General features: G+C 39.3%; 1 protein-coding gene across 6 annotated transcripts in view; it reads right to left on the bottom strand.

Moving 5' to 3' along the window:
* Positions 1-21350, bottom strand: part of PLEKHA1 (pleckstrin homology domain containing A1) — a 55266-nt gene that overhangs the window by 8458 nt on the left and 25458 nt on the right. For all 6 annotated transcript variants that reach the window (XM_059398740.1, XM_059398739.1, XM_059398742.1 and 3 more), the window contains 4 exons: positions 18223-18320; positions 12022-12147; positions 7623-7766; positions 5810-5878 (listed from right to left, as the gene is read on the bottom strand). In XM_059398740.1, coding sequence (XP_059254723.1) covers positions 5810-5878; positions 7623-7766; positions 12022-12147; positions 18223-18320 — 437 coding nt within the window. The remainder of the gene's footprint in view (positions 1-5809; positions 5879-7622; positions 7767-12021; positions 12148-18222; positions 18321-21350) is intronic.

The following is a 21350-nucleotide window of genomic DNA, read 5'->3' as shown; positions in this document are numbered from 1 at the left end:
CTAAGGTTACAAAACTAGATACAAGACACAACTAGTTCCTAATAGCACATTTATACTATACATTTCATGAAATATTATATGCTGTATTTCACTGAATATCACACTATAAGATTAAGACATACCATTATTTGATGCAGCACTAAGAAAAAACTAAACCATGCCAGAACACTTTTAAAAAGAAATCACGAATCTTTAAGTTTTACAAAATAGTTCATTTTAGAATAATTTCAGACCACAAAAGGTTTACAAAAATAATACAAAGAATTTCTGTGTATGTAGTACCCTGTTCTCCAAGATGTTAAAATTTTACACTTGCTAAATCATTGTTTGTGTTCATATATGTGACTATGCTATATATACATATACCTTTCCTGAAATGTCTGAAGGCAAGTCATAGCTAGGATGTACTTTACTACTGAATACTTTAGTGCAGATTTCCTAAAACAAGGATGTTCTCTTACATAGCCCCGGTACAATTAGGAGAACCACAAACTCCACACTGCTGCAATACTGTTATCTAATCTACAGACCATCTTCAGAACTCATTAACTGCCCAGCAGTATCCTTGACAAAAACAGGAAAACCATGGCTTTTCTGCTTCAGGGTTCAATCTGGAACCAGACCTTGTATTTAACAATCATATCTCTTCATGTCCTTGACTGTTGAAGAGTTCTGCTGTCCTTTTTTCTCTTTCATGACCTTTATAGTTTTCAAGAGTCCAGGCCAGTTATTTTGTACAATGTCCCTTGATTTGGACTTGCCTGGTGTGAACCATGCTTGGATTCAAGCTGTCAAGTTTTGGAGGGAAACGACCGGTAAAATATGTTCTTCTCATCCCATCATTCTCAGGGAGTGCATGAGAGTGGTGTGTCCCATAATGAGGATGTTAGTCCTCATCTCTTACGGTCACGTTTGCCAGGAACTAGAAAGCTATCCTCGTCTCCTCTGTCGTTATCATCTTGTGGGAAGATACTTGGAGCCTATGGAAGACCTAGTTTTCCTTCATTGTTTTGTCCACTAGTTTTATCGAACTCGAAGAATTCTTGCCTGAAACCATTACTACAGTAGCTGCCAACAGTGATTTTTTTCCCCTAACCCCATCAATCCATCTACATATGGTAGCTAGAATTTTGCTCTAAGGAAATGGTTTTCCTCCCATTTAATTCATCTAATTAATGAATGAGTAAAAATTCACTCATTTTTATTCTCTGGGTTGTAATCCATTCCTATCATTATTTGTTTAGGCGATCAAATTGTGTGAGTTTGGGGCACTGGAAGTCCCTGCAAGCTGGGTTTGCGTCCTTTTGGCATATCCCCATCATCCTCTGAGCCACTTCCTTATCTTCTGTCACAATTTACTTTCTGGACTCAGCTTGTTCTGAAATCTGCCATCTCTCCAAGAGTTCACATTCCTTTTGTTAGAGAATAGCCCTTACACTTGTTTTGGGGGGAGAGGACTGCCCATCTCTTCACTCAACCATGGCTTTCTCATGAGAGATGAGAAGTAATATTTCTCTGAGGTTTTAACTTACGCTTCTTTAAGTATGAGTGATGCGGAATATCTCATATACGTTTAAAGCCCATTTAAGTTTCTTCGTAGATGAAATGTCTATTCATATCTTTTACTTCTTTTTCTTTTTTCTTTTTTTTTTACTTCTTTTTCAACCAGATATTTTCCCCCTTGGTTTTCTCTCCGTAAACTTTGAACCAACCACAAACTTAGACAAAGGCTGATAACACAACACAGAGACCTGACCTTCCTGAACCATTTCAGAGGAGCTGCTGACCTGGCCCAATGATCCTTCACTTTACAGTATATTTCCCACGAAGACATCCCTCTTATCACAATACAACTACGGAAATCAGGAAAGTGTCCACCAAATGTCCTTTATTAAAACAGAAGAATTCAGTTCGGGATCGCTGGCTACATCTACTCACTTCATCTTTCTTTTCCTCAGCTGTTCTTGACTCCCACAGTCTTGACTCTACCGAAGGCTCCAGGGCAGGGCAGTTATTCTGGAGAAGGTTCCGGATTTCGGTGTGTCTGATCCTTCCTAAAGTCTAAATTCAGGTTAGGCGTCTTTGGCAGGAACATCACAGAAATGAGGCCACAACCTTCTCAAGCTATCCTGTCAGGTGGTAAATAACTTGAATTCCTCTCACCACTGATGAGCTCCGCTCTACTCAGATAACTGGTTAGAGAGGTATCTGACTTTAGATTACAGTGGTAATTCTGTCACTGTAAAGTTACTATTTCCCTTTTTGTACTTAATGTGTATTCTGTAGACAGGGACTTTGAAGCTTTGTGATCTCTGGTTCCTCATCTTACATATACAGACTCATGCATACACTCATTTATATCTATGTGGGTTCATGGACTCCTACTTTATTCAAAAGGCAATAATCTGTTACCAACATCACTTATTTTGATGCTCAAAATGCCCCCAACATGATAAAGTGCAATGTTTTCAAGTTGGATTCTGGGTCCTTTTGACATGTCCCTAGCATTCTATGAGTACTTCTTTTCTGATACAAGACATCGCAGTCTTAGTTTCTGTTCATTTCTCCGGTCTCAAGCTTTGGTATCTCGCCATTTCTCCAGGAGTCTAGGTTCCTTTCAGTGGAAAAGGGTGGGTTTTTTCCAGCTGCACAGAGCTACAGAGTATATTCGATGCATATATACATAAGCACATGAATACATTTACATCTATATTTAATTCTACATCTACCTGCATATGTTAAATGTTCACATCAACTCCAATCTAATATAAAAGTTTTCTCCTTTTCCATATTTATTATTCCCTTTTTTGACAGAAACTTGGCTTTTAATATATTTCCTTATTTTATCAATAAGTACGCACGTCCACATTCTCTTCTCTCTGCCACCACCCTCTCTCCCAGTGTGGATGTGCTCTTCTCCCTACACTATTTTGGGCTAAAACCCCCAAGAGGATGGCCTCATCCTTCTTGGGCTGTAACTGCTGACACCAGGCTACTCCGGTTCTTCTGCTCCTGGCCCACCAGACGAACACCTACACTGATCTGCCTCAGCTAAAAACTGTAGGCCTGAATTGTTTGGGACTCATGGGAGGAGAAGAGAGTAGAGGGTAAGAAAGGACCCCCTCAATTTTTAAGATTCTTTAGGGATATTAATGTTTTCTCCCTGATATATATTACAAATATTTTCTCTAGTTTTTCAGTTGTGTGCTTAAATCCTTCATACCTACTAAAAAGCATTTAACTCCTCTTATTTTAGAAATACATACATAAATTACATATTTATTTACATCTGTAAATAAATACATACATAAAATAATTACAGAGAAAATACTATGTCTAGGATTTATTTCAAAATATGAAGGGGTAGTAGGAAGTGGTACCTAAGAAACAAAACTAGCCATGTGTTGAAAATTACAAAATCCAGGTAAGGAATATACAGGGGTTCCGAATACTATTCTATCTACTTTCTGTCTAAACTTTTAGATGATCAAAAGGTTTTATAAAAGAGCCCTTTTCCAAGCTAAACATCAATTTTTATCATCTGTCATTTTTTTTTTTAAGATTTTATTTATTTGACAGACAGAAATCACAAGCAGGCGGAGAGGCAGGCAGAGAGAGGGTGGGGAGCAGGTTCCCTGCTGAGCAGAGAGCCTGATGTGGGCCTCGATCCCAACCTGAGCCGAAGGCAGAGGCTTTAACCTACTGAGCCACCCAGGTGTCCCTATCATCTGGCATTCTTGAGCCTATGGAGGTACATAAGCAAATTGGCTAAGGTTTTTTAAAACTTCACATTCAGATTCCAGCTCTTCTGAATCACTTTCTGACTCAGAGCCATCAGTGTCAACGTTTCTCACTCCATACCATTCTCTGTGTCAAAAAGAGTGTTGGGGATGCAGCATCTCTTAAGAATGCCCCACTGTATCCCTGAGATTTTCTTCACTGCAGGATCTGGTGCTGGGGTTTTCCGATCTTATGCAAGGGGCTGTGCGCACACAAGTGATGCCAACTACCGCAGAACTGCTGCCCGACCGCCCCTTGCCTGCAGCAACTCTAAGACACCCCAAGATTTCAGAAATGTCAAATGTGGGGGAAATGTACCCCTTATCTATTGATATATTTACAGATTCTAGCCTTACCTATGTTTTCTAAATGCTTAACACAGTCCTACATACACACAGCTGTCACTTCCCTCCCTCCTCTGTTAGTTCGGTATTCTTTTATCTCAAGTTTTATAGCATTATGTCTATATGCAGGTTTTCAAAATTTAATAAATGTTTGCATAACAGTTCTTGTCTCGTTGTAATCACTAGGGATGATAGGGGTACATGTCAGTTTCTCTGGCACAGTTGAACTCCTGAAGAAGGTCAGAACATCACTAACTATTCTCTTCATTCCCAGTTCCCAGGACAAGAGCCATGGAGGGCTCAACGAATATCTGTTGCATAAGAGTAGTGTCATTTATTAAAAGCAATGCGTCAACTTACTAATCAGGCAACGTGTAGCCTTCTGAGATACCAAGTCTGATACTTTTTGAGCCAAGTAACTACTATTTCCAGTTGAGGCTCTTACAATTTGACGTCTGAGCAAGGCTAAATACCCATGTTAAAATGGCTATTCTTGCTACGCAATGCCAATTTCCATTTGAATATTCAAAAACACTTATTCATTATCTGCCAAGTACCAGGTGCTGTGTTTATAAAAAGGATATAAAAGAGATCTTTGCTCTCGAGAAGCTCACATAAGTAACTGGTAAAGACAAGTATGCATGTAATTACAAAACACAGCGGGAGGTACTGGGATACAAGTGGGCAATGGGCACCATGATGTGTAGGGAGAAGGCACTTAATCTAGAGTCTGAAACACTTCGCAGAAGAACAGACACCTGAGATGAACCTCAAAATATTCCTTTCCTATTCTCTAAGTACTCTCCTGTCCAATACAGTACCACAAGCCATGTGTAATTATTTAAATTAAAATGGTTTTAATTTTAGAATTGAATAAAGCCAAGCTCCTCAGTCATACCAGCCATGTTTTCAGCACTCTTCAGCCACATGTAGCCAGTAAACCTGGCCAACGGAGATATAGACCATTTCCATCACTGTAGAAAGTTCTACCGGATAGGACTGTTCTGGTGCCTTCATGCAAATAAAGTACATGATCCCTACTCAAAGGTCCCATAAAACAGGAAGAGCCAGGACAGACATGTAAGGTATAAAAAAGCATTCAAATTATCCCAACAATCTGTTGCAGAACTTGGGCTATGTGAGAAGAATATTTTAAATAAGGGTGTTACTCAAACAAGTAAAAGAGAGAATTTCAATATTTGATTCCACCTTCAGATAGGAATAAAAAGGGCTTATATGAGGAAACTTAAAAGTCAATCTGAAACAGGAAAAAAATATCAAGAGAGGGCAAGAAGAAAATACAGAAACTTTGTATTTATAACTCTGTAGAAATACAGCGTTAAAATGCTGACTTTTAGAGACTGAATTCTTCCTACAATCTCCTCCAGCTCCCCTTTAGAGGAAATCTACAGACTAAGGAGTTCTGATATTTTTAATTCTTTCAAGGTGAAATGCCTTTGAAGATACAATCTTTTTATTTAAGATTTATTTACAACATTACCATTAAAACATCACAATCAAATAAACTGAAATATATGTAGCTCTCAAAACCAGAATTATTTTTAAAAATAGAAAACAGGACAAGAAACTACACATACACACGCACACACACACACTTAAAATCACCACCGCCTTAACACTCTGCTCAAACATTTCAAGGCAACATGTATGACGGAGCAACATACCAGTTCAGATTTGAAGTAGCCTATTGTGTTTTCATCCAATTGAAAATATCTTCTCTTCCAGTTTTTCATCTACCAGGGATGAACACAGACATAAGACTTCTGTTTCTAAGAATGTCAAATATTAGCAGCCACTTAAATATTCTGATGAGCCCAAAATCAGAGATGTCAAGCCCTGAAAAACCTCACTACCCTCCCTTGAGGAGGACATACATGAAACTTCATCTCTTTCGCTACTCTGGCCTTGAGTTCCTAAGTCAACGTTGGTGGCTAGCTTTCAGCTTGTACAATGTAATTTATACTATGGTTTCATATTTTCAATTCTCTAAAAGTTAAAAAGAAAAAAAGGCACTTCCCCACCCCCCAACCCCACAAAGTAAATGCCATCAAGAGCTCAAGAGCCAGCACAGGAAATGTTATTAAACCACATTAAGTTCTGTAAGATCTGTAAAACACAAGAATCTTTCTCTAGGTACTTTATACTTAGTAGTAAAGCATCAAATACTTAACAAACTGAACCCATTTGTACAAATATTTTTTTGTCACCGAAATACAGTTTTCATGAAAGCACTTCAACATCACTAAGGGTTGTTTGTTATTTTGGACTTGGGAGTAAAACAAAAAGAAAGAAATGTCTCCCTAAAAGCCCTAATTAACACAAGCGAGTCACTGCCTGATGAGATTTCTGACTTTACCTGTAGACCTATGGTGACAGATTCTCAACCTTCCCCTTCATTTCCCTCGGCTTAAAGGTCAGTAGATTAGGGAGACAAGAACTTTTCCATGGCTGACCTAAGCTAATTAGAGTTGCCAGAAAGTGAAGTGAAGTCAAATAAACTGCCAGTAGAATCTGAAGTATTTCTTTACTCACAGAATTTTTTTTTTAAATTTTCAAACTTTAAAGTTTATTTTCTCATGAAATTCTAACGATCTGGTTCACATACAGAGTGACAAACTTTGGAAAAGTACTATGGAACCTTAGAAATACTGGTAAATTTACTTGCTCTTCCTACAATGTCCCACCCACGGGTCTGATTCGATGAGAGGATCTGGCTAACCTTTACCAGCCCTTACTAAGGCCCAGGTGCAGTGTTAATACTACCTTACTTTACATCTTGCAAAAAAAAAAATCTTCAGATGGTAGGTTTTATAACCTAATTTTCCTTAAAAAGAAACTGAGAGACTGAAAGGTTAAATAAGAAGATCAAGGTCACAGAAAATTCGACTGAGGTCAGCCCAACACCGAGTGAGTGAGCCTTCCCACAGCCCTGCCTCCTCTCTTCCTGCACCTCCCCGCTAGAGCTCTCTTTCTCTGACCCACTCTCGAGGGAGGAAAAATCAATAGGAAAGCCTTCTGGGATAAGCTGTTAGGAAAGCAGATTTAAGATTAAAGGTCAGCGGTAATAAGCATTAATTTATCCAGCTAATCACAGACCAAGAAAATAACACTGAGTTATGAACATACAGCCACCCCTATTCTATATCCTGACTCCTCAGCTCACTGGTCTTTGACTTTGGGTCTTCCAAAAAACAAAGCAGGATGCCTGGGTGGCTCAGTCATTAAGCGGCTGCCTTTGACTCAGATCATGATCCCAGTGTCCTGGGATCGAGTCCCGCATCGGGCTCCTTGCTCAGCAGGGAGCCTGCTTCTCCCTCTGCCTCTGCCTGCCACTCTGTCTGCCTGTGCTCACTCTCTCTGACAAATAAATTTTTAAAAATCTTAAAAAAAAAAAAGCACATGGCTGGTATGTTGCGAGTTTGCTACCAGAGGACTCATTTTTCATTATTCCCATAAATACCCCATTAAGGTACTCACCACTGCTCCTTGCTTTACACAATATCCAGCTTTGATGACCGCACTGTCTGGAGATGGCTTGGGAGCAAAGTACGGAAGATGGCTTTGGGACCGTTTCAAATTATTTCTGTCAATACTTTCACCACATTCATTTACTTCTTCTTTCTAAAAAAAAAAAGGCAAATAAAGAAATTCTTTTCTTGCTTGTTTAGCTTCAAGGCACAGTTGAATTTCATGTTGTTATTCTAATAAAAAATCTTAAAATCTAATCTTAGTTCAGTTAGGAACACAAATTTTGAAGAGTTCTCTAAATAATTCGAGGTACTTCATCATAACATTCACATCAATAATAAAAACTATAGATCTCTATTTCTCTTGTCTGCTCCCAGTGCTTTTTTGGGGGGTGGGAGGAGATAGAGGGTGAAGGGGGGTGAACCTTTGATTTTGAAATAATTATACACATTCACTAATATAGGAAGTTGAAATAAAAAAAAGTATACAGGAGGTTATATATACCCTTCAGTTCCCCCAACAGGGAAACTGTACAACTATACTACATTATCAAAACTGACACTGGAACATCCTACAAACTTCGTTCAGATTTCACCAGTTTTAATGCACTCATCCGTCTCTGTGTCTGAATCATTCTATGCAATTCTGTCACATGCAGCTTTGTGTAAAATCACCACAACAATATACAGAGGTGTTCACCATTACAAGGCTCCCTTGGGCTACCCTTATAGAGTCCCTATGCCCAACCCCTTGGTAACCCCTAATTTGTTCTCCATCTTAATTATTCTGACAGTCAGGCAATAGGATTTAATGGATCCTACAGTATGTGACCTTATGAGATCAGAACCCTTCCCAGGAAGCTCGTCTAGGCTGCTCCCTGTGTCACTAGTCTGTTCCTTCCTCCTGCTGAGTAGCTCTCATGGTCTAGACATACCATGGGCTGTTTAAGTCTTTGCCTGTTAAAGGGCATTTGAGTTGTTCCCAGTTTTGGACTATAGGAATAAAAGTGCTATGAAGATTCGTGTACAGATTTATGTAAACGTAAGTCTCCATTTCTCTGGGAGCAATGCCTAGGAGTACATATGCTGGGTTGTATAGTAATCACAAGCTTACTTTACTAAAAAACTGCCATGTTGCTTTTCAGAGTGGTCATACATTCCCACCAGCAATGTAGGAGGGATGCAGCTTCTCCTCATCCTTGTCAGCAGTCAGCACTTGTATTACTCGTATCTGAGTCATTCTGAGAGGTGTGCAGTAATACCACACTGCGGTCTTAATTTGCATTTCCCTACTGACTAATGACAGTGAGAAGCCTTTCTAGAGCTCCTTTGCCATATGTCTATCTTTTATCTTTTGGTGAAATCTCTGTTCGTGAATTCTGCTCACTTCCTAGTTGGATTATTTTTTCACTGCTAAGTTTTGATAGTTCCTTGTATGTTCTCGATACAAGTGCCTGGTTGAATATGTGGCTTGCAAATATCTCCTTAACTTAGTGTGTAGCTTTCCTTGCATCCTCTTTCACAAAGCAAACATTTTCAATTTTGATGAGGTCCAATTTATCAATTTTTCCTTTGATGGACTGCAGTTTTGCTGTCAAATCTAAAAACCCCTTGCCAGAAGATTTTCTCCTAGCTGGAAACAAACCACAAAAGACTGTGGACTCTGAGAAACAAACTGAGGGTTTTGGAGGGGAGTGGGGTGGGGCATTGGGTGAGCCTGGTGGTAGGGATTATGGAGGGCACGTATAGCATGGAGCACTGTGTGTGGTGCAGAAACAATGAATTCTGGAACACTGAAAAGAAATAAAAGAAAAGAAAATAGAAAAAAAAGAATCTAAAAGTTCTGCAGGGGTTTTGTTTTGTTTTACATGCCAAGTCCAGTGCTTTTTAAAAAAAGATCTAACTACACTTGTGTTTTCATGGTCCCCAAAGCACTGGCTTCTGTTTATTTATAGTGTGCAACATATTATAATCTAGAATCCCAAATCAACCAAACATGTATTTTGAAGAACTCTTAAATTTCAGGAGAAAAACCAATGCTCAAGTCTCAACTTGAGGAATTTTCAACCTTTATCCATTTTAGACAGGTCGACAGCAAGAATTATGTATGTAAATTCTGTAATCCCAGCATGTAACTGCTACTAACCCAATAATCACTGAATAAATTAATCACACAAATAAGATTTATCACTTTCTTGATAATTTAATAATTAAGGGCTTTTATAATGAGTAAATACTTTATAAATTTAAAAAGCTGTATTACAAAAAGCAAAGTAAAAAAAAATTTAATATGGCAGCTGCAATGGAATCTTAGAACACACTGAATACACCAAAATTAAAACACAACAAAATCTTAATTCTGTAAAATATCAAAACAGCCAGAGATACAAACTACTATCTTAATATTGCTACAGACAAATTGTCTTACCACTTATATCAGCATAAGACTAAGACAGGTGAAAGCAACTTAGTATAGTTTTATCTTAACCAGAAGTCTTAGAGGTTAAAATCATTACTTTTTTTAGAAGTACACATACAAACACAATACTAGCTTATACTTTTACCCAACTCTGGTGAAAAATGTAAGCTCCCACAAGAGCATGATTTTTTTTTGTTCATTAATATACCCTTAATTTAGAATAAAGAAAGCACACTTTCTTTAGAATAAAGAAAGTTAATTAATGAGTTAAGACTCTCTACTATGACCCTTCCCTGACAGAAGACCTGAAAAATATGGCGCATAAAACGATTTACAAGGTTTATGAAGTGCTAAAGTCCTCTCAGTCCAAACAGGCACAGAGACAAGGAAAGTGCCCAAAGCTGGCAACAGCAATCCATTACCTCTGGACCGGAGTTTCTCAATAGCTGGTAATTCAGTCTGTATTACAAACTCAGTCATTCAACAGCAACATGAGAAATTAAAGGTCATTCAAAAGTTTTAATTTCATTCAAAAATTTTTTTATAAATTTCTATTTTTCATAATACCCAAATAAGATATGACTTAGCAGATTGCCACTTGTGTGACAGAACAGAGTCAAAATTCTAGTTTTTCTGTGTGGCTCATCTAGGTCAGGCTGCAGAAAAACAGGTTTAAAAAATATTCGCAAACTCTTTGATGTGGCATTTCATTCCAGGACTTCATCCTTTAAAAAACAATCCTCCATGTCTCTAAAGTTTATGCTACAAGAATGTGCATCACAGGGGTCGCCTGCGTGGCTCAGTCGGTTAGGAATGTTCATCATAGCATTTATGGATAATGGAAAATACCTATTGGTCTCTGTCCCTGGTTCCAGGCACACAGCTCCTAAGATCCTTGTAAATTTCTAAATGATAAGCACTAGGGGCATCTCTTGTTCTAACGCGGTGGCTCTGGGTGGGCTCCCGGATGGAGGCTGCTCACCAGAAAGACCAAGTCATGACTAGAACCTTGGGACTTTCAGACCCGCCTGCCATTCTCCAGAGAGAGGAGAGGGGCTAGAACAGAGCTGAATAATGCCTACATGATGAGGCCTCTATAAAAATCCCAAAAGTACATGAGAGAGCTTCTGGATTGGTGAACACTTGGGAGGTGCTAGGAGAGTCCCAAAGCAGGCACTGAGGCTTCACGCCCCTCTCCTCTCTTCCATCTGGACGTTCATGTGCATCCTTTATCATATCCTTTTATAACAAACCAGCAAACAGCAAATACACTGCTTTCTTCTGTTCTGGGAGCCACTCTAGCAAATGACTCAAATCTGGACACTAAGTCATGGGAACATCCAATTTAAAGCCCATCGATCAGAAGCACAGGTAATAACTTGGACTTTCAACTGGCATCTGAAGGGATGCAGGGGGAGTCCTGGAGGACTGAACCCTTAACCTAAGGATTCCAGGCTGAATGTCAAAACTGACTTACACCGCAGGACACCCAGCCAGCATCGCAGAACCCCACACTTCCGATGCCAGCAGCATGCTGAGTGTGGTAGTGTGGGGGAGAAAAAACGGGCTTTTCCTACTCATATTGTTTACAAAAGGAAAAGGAACTCTATTCAACAACAAGGATTTGTAAACTATGGTAGAGTCACGGCAAAAGGACTACAGTCATTAAAAGTGATGTAGAATAATACTTAATGACTTGGAAAATGTTTGAGATATAAGGGGAAAAAGCTGTTTACAAAGTATCTCCACTTCTGGCGACAAAAGCATAAAAGGAGAAAGGCTCAGAGAAAACATGAAAAGTGTTAAGTGCTGTGTATCTGCGATTCTGAATGTTTCATAATAAACACATACTTTTGAAATAAGAAACCAACACTAGATTTTTAAAATTAATTAATTACTGTGTTAATTCAGTAAAGATGTTCTATTTTATAACATGAAAATCACCACACAGTGGGTAAAGCATCACACAGTAGACGAACCAATGCGTTACCTGAGTTGGGGTGATGATGGGCACTCCGCCAACAATGTCCGTTCTGTAAGACACTTGCTTCTTCCCACTTTCATTCTGGCGACTTAGGTTATCAGAATGAGGCTGTGAGTCTGACTGCTTTGGTACCTAAAATAATATGTAAATGAATCATTCTGCAACTAGCATTATTTAGGAGACCCTCTTCTATCACAGAATATCCAACTAATCATCCACTTACATATAACTGACATATATGAAAACTACGTATAATGTGTGTGTGTGTACCCCTTTAAGTTCTCACACTAATATTTCTGTTTCAGTAACATTTGACAGACACAGCCACCATTTACTGAGTGTTTACTTCGGCAGCTACTATTTCATACCTTCTCCCACTTAATCCTTTGATCAACCCTATGCGTAAGGCGTATATCTTCACTCTCTCAGTGAGAAAACAGAGGCTCAGAGGCCCAAAGAAACATAGGTTTAGATCCTGGCTGTACAATGTTCTATTTAAGTTCGTGTAACTCTCTTATATAGTCAGCCACTATACTATACCTCCTATTTATTAAAGAACTTGACATTGGGTTATAGCTCTATGTTATCTCTCCCTGTCCGCCATTCCTACCCAGGATTCTGCGGCACCCCTGAGCGCAAGGCATCATTACTGTTAGAACAGTCTACTACTGAGAGCATAGTAGATATTCAGTAAACGGTGAAAGACTGACTCAGGGGATGATTCCAAAATCAGCAGGAAAAAAAAGAGTAAGATACTTAAACTAGAAGTCAAAATGTTCAATATAACTTAAAGCGTGTTGGAAATTTTTAAAAGAAATTCCAATACTTGTATCAGTGATAAATCACTCACAAGTATCTCACTAAAGTGGACTCAATCAAAGGCATCACAAATGTTTAACCTATGCTTCAGCTTTTCTTATGTGGCCTAATCCAGAAACAAAGTACTTGGCGAAGCACTAGTTCTATCAATAGACTGCTGCATGTTGTCTATCTTTGAATTATAGATTTTTCTTGGCTATGAACAAAACGTAATAAAATATGCTTGGCACTGATGTGATGTTAAGCATGATAGTTAACCTTGCCACTGATTTAAAGGGCATTTGAGGATTCTGCAGTTTCAGAAACATCATGACAAATACTTCCAATAAGCACCATAAATGTAATGTAAAAACATTTAAAATTAAATAACCTGCCTGCCATACAGTTAATCCCTGTTAACAGGACACTGGCACAGCTCCAGGGGACAATAATCACATTACAGTCATAGACCCAAGCCATTTATTAAAATGATTCCAAAGCAGTGTGGTTTCTTAAGCTTTAACATTCATGAAGTATGAGCCAGGAACATTATTGAAACCTTCAGATTCCCAGGCTGCATACCCAGAAATTCTGACTTGTGAAGCCTCGGTGGTGTGACAAGGGGGCACTTTCAGCAGGAATTCCAGAGGTTTCTGAGACAGGGGCTTCAGAAACCAGCCTGAGAAACACTGCTGCCAGAGCTGTGCTCGCCCACCACGTCTGCGGAAGAGCAGGCGGACAGCGGTGTCTGTGGACAGAGCTACATGAAATATTGGTAAACATGCTCTACATGTGTCTAAGCGTATGCCAATCCACATAAATATGATTTATGGATATACTTTATGGATCTAATTTATGGATATACCAACTTGCCTCTTGGTTGACTTCCTCAACTCCACTCTTTCCCCTGCCTCTCCCTTAGAAATGCTTCCCCACAAGGCTTTCTCCCCAGGCCTCCAGCCATACTTACACTATGAGGCAGGTCACTGGCAGAAACAAAAGTGAGGGAAACAGGAAGAGAAATGAACCCTGCCACGGAATGCCTCTAGCATTCTTCTAAGAGGCTACACATTGGACTTTTTAAGGGCAACAGATAATGGCTAGAACTCTACTTGACAAGATTCACATAATGACATGACAGTGAAGGGGCGACAAAGGACACCACACACCCGGAAACAATCTAAGGAAACCTATAATGTTTTGAATGAATAGTATCATGTATTTCAATTATGACAGATAAGGTGGGGCCGAGTTATCCCATTAAGAACAGAAAACAGTATCAGAAGATTTTAAAACCAAGAACCGAACACTCTCCTCAGCTGTGTTAGTTGAAATGTGCTAAGAGGTGACCCAGGTGAAGTCAGTCCTTCTTTTAAAAACTTCAGAGTTTTAGTCATATGTGCGCATTTCCTAAGAAAAACCTTTAATACCGGCCTAAAAATAGATCGACACTTACACACTTAAACTTAGACTTTTTTATTTTTCTTGCAGAAATGATGGTATATTAAAAACCCTTCTCTATGTTGCTAAGCCCCACTGCTTCTAATTTGTCCTGATAATAAAATAAATGCTAAGTATGGCATAATTCCAATGCTAGAGCTCAGTAATTAACTTAGATCTGTACTTTACAATAAAAATTATCTAAACTGTGCAGTGAGCACTGAGTAACACGCAGAACTTTCAATTCAGTATGTTGTACACCTGAAACTAATGTAACATTTCATTACAATTTAAAAAAACAAATTGTAGGGACACCTGGGTGGCTCAGCCGTTAAGCGTCTGCCTTTGGCTCAGGTCAGAATCCCAGGGTCCGGGGATCAAGTCCTACATTGGGCTCCTTGCTCAGCAGGGAGCCTGCTTCTCCCTCTGCCCCTCCCCTTGATCGTGCTCTCTCTCTCTCTCTCTCTCTTGCTCTCGCTGTCTCTCTGACAAATAAATAAAATCCTTAAAAGGATAGTAATAAAAAATAAACTGTAAACATTCTCCTAAACCAAGAAAAATATAAGCAGAATACCAACTCCTAAAAATTCTGAACATTAGTCTAAATTCAGCCATTAAAATAAACATGTTCAGGACTAACAAACAAACCAGCCAACTACTAAGCAAGAATCAGAAAAATGACCCCCAGGCAGACAGCAAGTGTCAAAGACACGGGACGTGCTTGCTCTCGTTGCCCTGGACTCCCCTGTCTCTTGCTTTCTGTCTGTCCTGCGCTGCTTCCTGCGAGAAGTCTGCATGTATTTTTAGGTGTTTGCTTGGGATCCTAACAGCAGAAAAAGAAAAGGGAGTCAGAGAACGAGGGATGAGCAAATCGGAGCCAAACGACAGGGCTTACACACTAAAACCTCGAATGTTCAAACACAAATTACTGAGTACCCCTGAGGGTACTCAATAAGGGACGAGAGACCACCACGTTCACACTCCTACTACTATAAATGAATAGTGATTTGAAAGTATATTTTAAAGTCTGATTTTCCCAACTTCAGTCACTGATACTCCCCTCAGGGTTGGTTCCTCTAATACTGACTCTCTTTTCTTTTCAAATAAGGGGAAAAATTTTTTTAATGGCAGCCACCAATAAATTTTCACACAGATGTTAGCAAAGTAAGCCACAGACCAGGGTGTCAGAGGACAGTCCATTAAGATGACAGGTACTATAATTAGGAAGTAGTTTAATAATCACCATTCCCTTACCACGACCCCTAAACCATCCGTATTCTGAAGCCACATACTTCCAAAACCTAATTATGAACTTTTTCCTAATTATGAATTTTTTAAAGTTTTAAGTTTATATGTCACATATACAGTTGACCAAAATGTAATTTGGAGAGATTCCACAGAAATGTAAACCACACATAACTAAAATGTATTTAATTTTCCAAAGAAATATGTAGGTAAATCATTGGCAATTTCCATAGGAAAGGATGACAAATTAGAGATTCCACACCCTAATACATTTCCATGTGTATTTATGCACATGACATTAAAATTGGCAAGACTCTATTTAAATAAAGATTATTTATTTATTTGAGAGAGAGAAAGTGTGTGAGCAGAGAGAGGGGCAAATGGTGAGAATTTTAGGCAGACTCCCCACTGAGCCTGACACAAGGCTCGATTTCAGGACCCTGAGATCAAGACCTGAGCCAAAACCAAGAGTTGGATGCTTGGCAGACTGAGCCACCCAGGCACCCCCTGGCAAGACTCTTTTCTTTTTTTTAGGATTTTATTTATTTATTTGACAGACATTGGAGATCACAAGTAGGAGGAGAGGCAGGAGGAGAGGCAGGAGGGGAAGCAGGCTCCCTGCTGAGCAGAAAGCCCGATGCCTGGGATCATGACCTGAGCTGAAGGCAGAGGCTCAACACACTGAGCCACCCAGGTGCACCATGGCAAGACTCTTTAGAGAAAAAAATTAAAGGTACCTCATGGAAGCATAGGAAATTCTCTCCTTGCTATCATGTAAGTTAAATGTTTATTTAAGATTGATCTTTAGTAAATACTATCACTTCTATATTACTTTAATTCACTGTAATAACGCAATATTCATTTTGTTGACTAGCTAAGGATTTCTCTATCTTTCATGTACTCCTATCTTCTAAATGTGAATTACAAAAACATGAATTATAAAAGAATATCAACTGATTTAGCTTAAAAATTTCAACATCTAAAATAAAGCTGTAAAATCACAACAGCTGGTATCAGCAGTCTTTATACTTTGGAACATTACCCAACCTCAGTTTCTCTTGCACATGAACAAGCTTAACAGTGCCATCTGTACTAGATGGTTTCCCACCATTAATAAATCAGACACAGCAAATCAAGAACCCCCAAAATGGCAAAATCCTGAGACTATCCACTACTTTTTTCTTAAAGCACTAAGAAACCAGTGCTGCTTATTATTTTAAATTGCAATAAATGAATAAACTCGGTAAAGCTACTAGGTACTTTCTAAAGAAAATTTCATGTTAAAAAATATATATTTATTGAATTAAAAACAATTAGTTAAGACCTTTGAAGAATATGTACTTGTGCATCAGCTCAAAAAAGTGCTTTCCTGAAACTGCACAAGCCTAAAATAACTTCTCCACGCACAGATCAGACGCACGGCGTGGGTGTTTCTGTCATGTGGTAACAGGCTGTGCTGGTGCAAGACAAAAACTCCGACTTCACTCTGAGAACAGCTTTAGTTGTATTAACTCTTCATTGTGTTGTGATATAAATATGGAATCATTCATTTCAGATGGAAACTATCAAGTAATAACATATGGCAACTTTCAGAGCACATGTCTTTCGAGGGTTGAAGTCATTTCAGGTCAGTAAATAACTACATTTGAACAGAAACACACTTCAATTCAACAAACCTCACCCAGGAACTCCTTCCAGATCCTTTCCATGCAGGCCTCTATGTGTTTCTCTACAAGTGTTTAAGGAGGAAAAAAGCAAGGAGAGGTAGGATCAGGGCACAGAACCTCTCTACTTGCCTATCGTTGTGAGTAGTAAATGCTCTCAGAAAAGTTGGGTTTTTGCATTAGGAACAAAAGAGTAGGAAAGGGCTCTTTTTCCAGGAAGCAGTAAGGCACTGCTCTTCAGGGTCTGGCTCCAGAGTCCAATGGGCTGGGTTTGGCTCACGGCTCCACCACTTACCAGCTCTGAAACTGGTAAGTTTCTCAATCCTTCAAAGCTCACTTTTCCAGATAATTTGGGTAAAACCTGCAGGGCAGGGCCTGACACACTGTAGATAATCAATACACATTCCTGTTCATTAGAAAACCAAAAAAGGAGAAATGCAGGTGGCAAGCGGGAAGCTGGAGCCCAGAAAAGGTGTGCAAGGCCGGCACGTTCCGAAATCAAGGAGGAAGAGGGGGCCGGGCAGGTTTTAGAGCCTGAGACAGACTTCCGGGGCCATGTGGGCAGCACCCTCTGGCCGCCACAGCTCTCCAAATGCACTCCCTGTCTCTGTGCCTCACTCCCACTCCCTCACCTCCACTTCCTGCTCCTCTCTTCGAACTCTACCCTATGTGACAGCAATCCTGCCATGGCCTGGAAGACAGGAAGGCCGACACCCAGTCGCTGGGTCAGTGGCAGGAAGTCCCTTATCCTACTCAGGAAGAAAAAATATGCATTTTACCCTAGAAACATTACTGCATGCAGTAAAATCTACATTAGTAAAATCTACACTAATACATATCTTATTAGGTACATAAAGGTTTCAAAAGGCATTGATGTATGGGCTATTTTTAAGAGCTGATAGTCACCTTGTACAAGGCAATGTATTCACATTATAAAGACCTGTGTTTTAAACAAACTTGGAATACACAATCTGCTGGTAAACTAGAGACACTAAGCAAATATATTTTCAAAATGTAAAGATTATTTCCAGACATTAAAAATTTAAAAAAAAATACTTACTGTAATTTTTATAGCTTTGTTCAACACATTTACCCATTCTACTAGGTCTTGCTGATCATTAGCTTGTAGGAAGTATTTCCTCATCCCTGCATTCATAACTGTTGAGAGAAAAAATAAACTACAACATGAAATTTCGCACTTGTTACATCTAAATTTATATTTGCAGCTACTTTCTGAAAAACCATGCTAGGTACAATACTGTGACTCTCTTGGATTTGACAAGATCATATGTAATAATGTTTTTATCACTCAGTAACATAGGTAAACCTCTTATCTTTAATGGCCATGTTTTCCATGAAATTGAAATACCACAATATATTTAGCCAATCCCCTAAAGATGGACATTTAGGCTATTTCTAATTTTTTAAAGTCATATAAATGATCCCAATGAAACATCATGTATATTTATCTTTCCATACTTGGGTTACCCGTTCTATAGGATAAATTTCTTAACACAGATGTGTTGGGTCAAAGGGAATTCACCTTTAAAATTTTTATAGGTATTGGACAACTTGTCTTCCCAAAAGGTTGAACCCATTTACATTCCTAACAACGGTGTATGCAAAGGCCTGTTTTGTCCAGTGCCCCACACCAGTCTTGACTATTAGCACCTATGCTAGTAAGGGACCTCGTATTCAGCCCCAGGACTCTAGGATATTGGAGCTGCAGTCTGTAGACAATATTTCCTACGACCCCTTGCCAGCTCAGGCCATGCTCTGCTAATGGGAGGTACTGAAGGGAGACTAGAAGGTGTGAGGGAGGTGGGGAGAGGGCACTTGCTCCTAAGTTCCTGCTACCACTGTCCATCCACCAGCAGCAACACACGCTAGCTACTGCTCAGACGCTTCCACCACTCTCTCTGCCAGCCCTGCAGATTCCCCTGACACTCCTCACTAGCTCCATCCCGGCCCCCTTCCTAAGTCCTAGGTTCAGGTGATACTACTACCTCTTCCCCTTTCATTTCTCCAGCCAGGTGGGTGAGAGTGGCCTTATATACTTCCTAACGCCTAGGTTTCTTCAGCAGTCCCCTTTGTGCTCTTTCAGCCTTCCAACAAACGAGTAACCAATTCCTTAAAACACATACCCCAGGGTTTGAAATACCTAATGCAGACTGTTTTCCTTACTGGACCCTCACAAACACAAGTCTTCGGCTACCTAATTGGTGAATAATCACATCTTGTTTAAATGTGAATTTCTTTGATTATTGAGACAAATTAGTTTTTTATGTTTCTTGGCCATTAGAATTTGTTTTCTGAGCTTTCTTTTCTTTACCCATATTTCTCCTGAGTGTTCACTTACTTTGTGTTGACTTGGAGAGCTTTTGTATTAATCATTTCTATTTTATTTCAAGTTCTTTTTCCCAGTCTGTCATTTGCCTTTTCACTTTGCCCATGGTATCTTTTATCGAACAGGAATATTCTACCAATCTTTTCTTTTTCCTGTAATGACTTGAGCTTTCACATATCTGAAAATCTCCCCAACTCAAGGTTATAAAAATAAACACCTTGATATTTTCAGCACTCTTTTATATCTATGTCTTTATATCTAAAATCTTAATACATTTGGAACTCTTTGTACAATTTAACTTACATACACCTGGTTAGTGACTATCTATTTGTATGAAGCAAAGCATACCAGCATACACAGTTATCTACCAACTATCCCTGTCAACCCTTGAATTAAAGCTTATTAATTATATTTCATGTGCATTCATTTTTAAAAACATAAATATCATTCTAGGAGCTAATGCACTTCAACAGCTACACTGCTGCAATTATGAACAATAAAAACAACTTCCGAAGTTATTTCTCAAATGCACAGGACTTTGAAATTAGAACTGAGACCAAGACACTAAACCAGAGCTTCCTTGAACTGAGATGAGAATCTGAGCAAGGAAGTCAGAAGTCCCTTGGGAAGTGCTGTACAACAACTGGTCTGGAAATTAAAGAAATTTAGAGCACTGTGAGTCAGTTCTTTTATATCTTACTAGAGACTGGAGAAATTCTAAATGCTATAAGCATAAACTAAGATAAATGAGTAGCACAGTAGGATATGTTAACATGCCGCTTTTATTTTTAATTTTTAACAACTGGCAAAGCACCCTTTTACAATCTTGTTACAACTCAGGCTGAGGCTGAGTTCCCCCTACCTCTCCCAATGGCTTCTTCCTTCAACACTGTTCCAGGAATCTGCCCAGATCATCCGAAGAGTCTGAAAATCTGAGCACTTGGTACTACACTCTACCTGCTACAAAGCAAGTGCTTAATACATCTATTTTTGAATGAATAACATTTATATAAGGACTTCTTTTAAGGGAAAAGAGGCAAATGCCCCTCTCAAAAAGATTCTTAGCAAACCCTGCACTCTAAACAAAAATTCAGGTGCTATATTATTGTATATAGTGCACAGCAGGAAGGGGCATAATGGTATGATCGGAGGGAAAAAATCAAAGCCTGGAGTCACTCAGACCTGACCAGCTCATGCACTCGACTAACAATGTCATCTTGCAAAAACCCATGCACTTTCTCTGAGCCCCGTTTTCTTCACTGATGAAATGGATGCAACCCACCCATTCATTGAGGGGTGGAGGCGAGAGATGTAAAGAAACTAGGACAGTACTTGGGACAAAACAGAGATCATCCTCTTCATCATGATCATCTGGAGATTTCCAAGTAAGAACGCACTGTGGAAAATGTAAAGCAAATTATTGGGAAGGGACATATTAACAACGCTGGGAGGGAGGTGGGAACAGAGAAAGAACAAACACCAGAATAAAACAGAACTACACAAAAGCCGTAAGTTGCCACACTTTTAAATCAGGGACTTCACAGTGTAAGATGGCTCCAAACCAGACGCTGGTGTTCCCACTACCTCTTCACTTCAATACTTCTTTATTTTATTTCAAATCTTTTTTTTTTTTTTTTAAGATTATTTATTTATTTATTTGACAGATAGAAAGAGCACAAGTAGGCAGAGCAGCAGGCAGAGGGAGAGGGAGAAGCAGGCTCCCCACTGAACAGGGGAGCCTCTTGTGGGACTTGATTCCAGGACTCTGGGATCATGACCTGATCCAAAGGCAGCCGCTTAACCAACTGAGCCAACCAGGAGCCCCTTCATTTCAAATCTTC

The sequence above is a fragment of the Mustela nigripes genome, chromosome 4 (genome assembly GCF_022355385.1).
Source record: "Mustela nigripes isolate SB6536 chromosome 4, MUSNIG.SB6536, whole genome shotgun sequence".
Classification (NCBI taxonomy): Eukaryota; Metazoa; Chordata; class Mammalia; order Carnivora; family Mustelidae; genus Mustela; species Mustela nigripes.
This window is presented reverse-complemented; position numbering and strand designations above follow the sequence as displayed.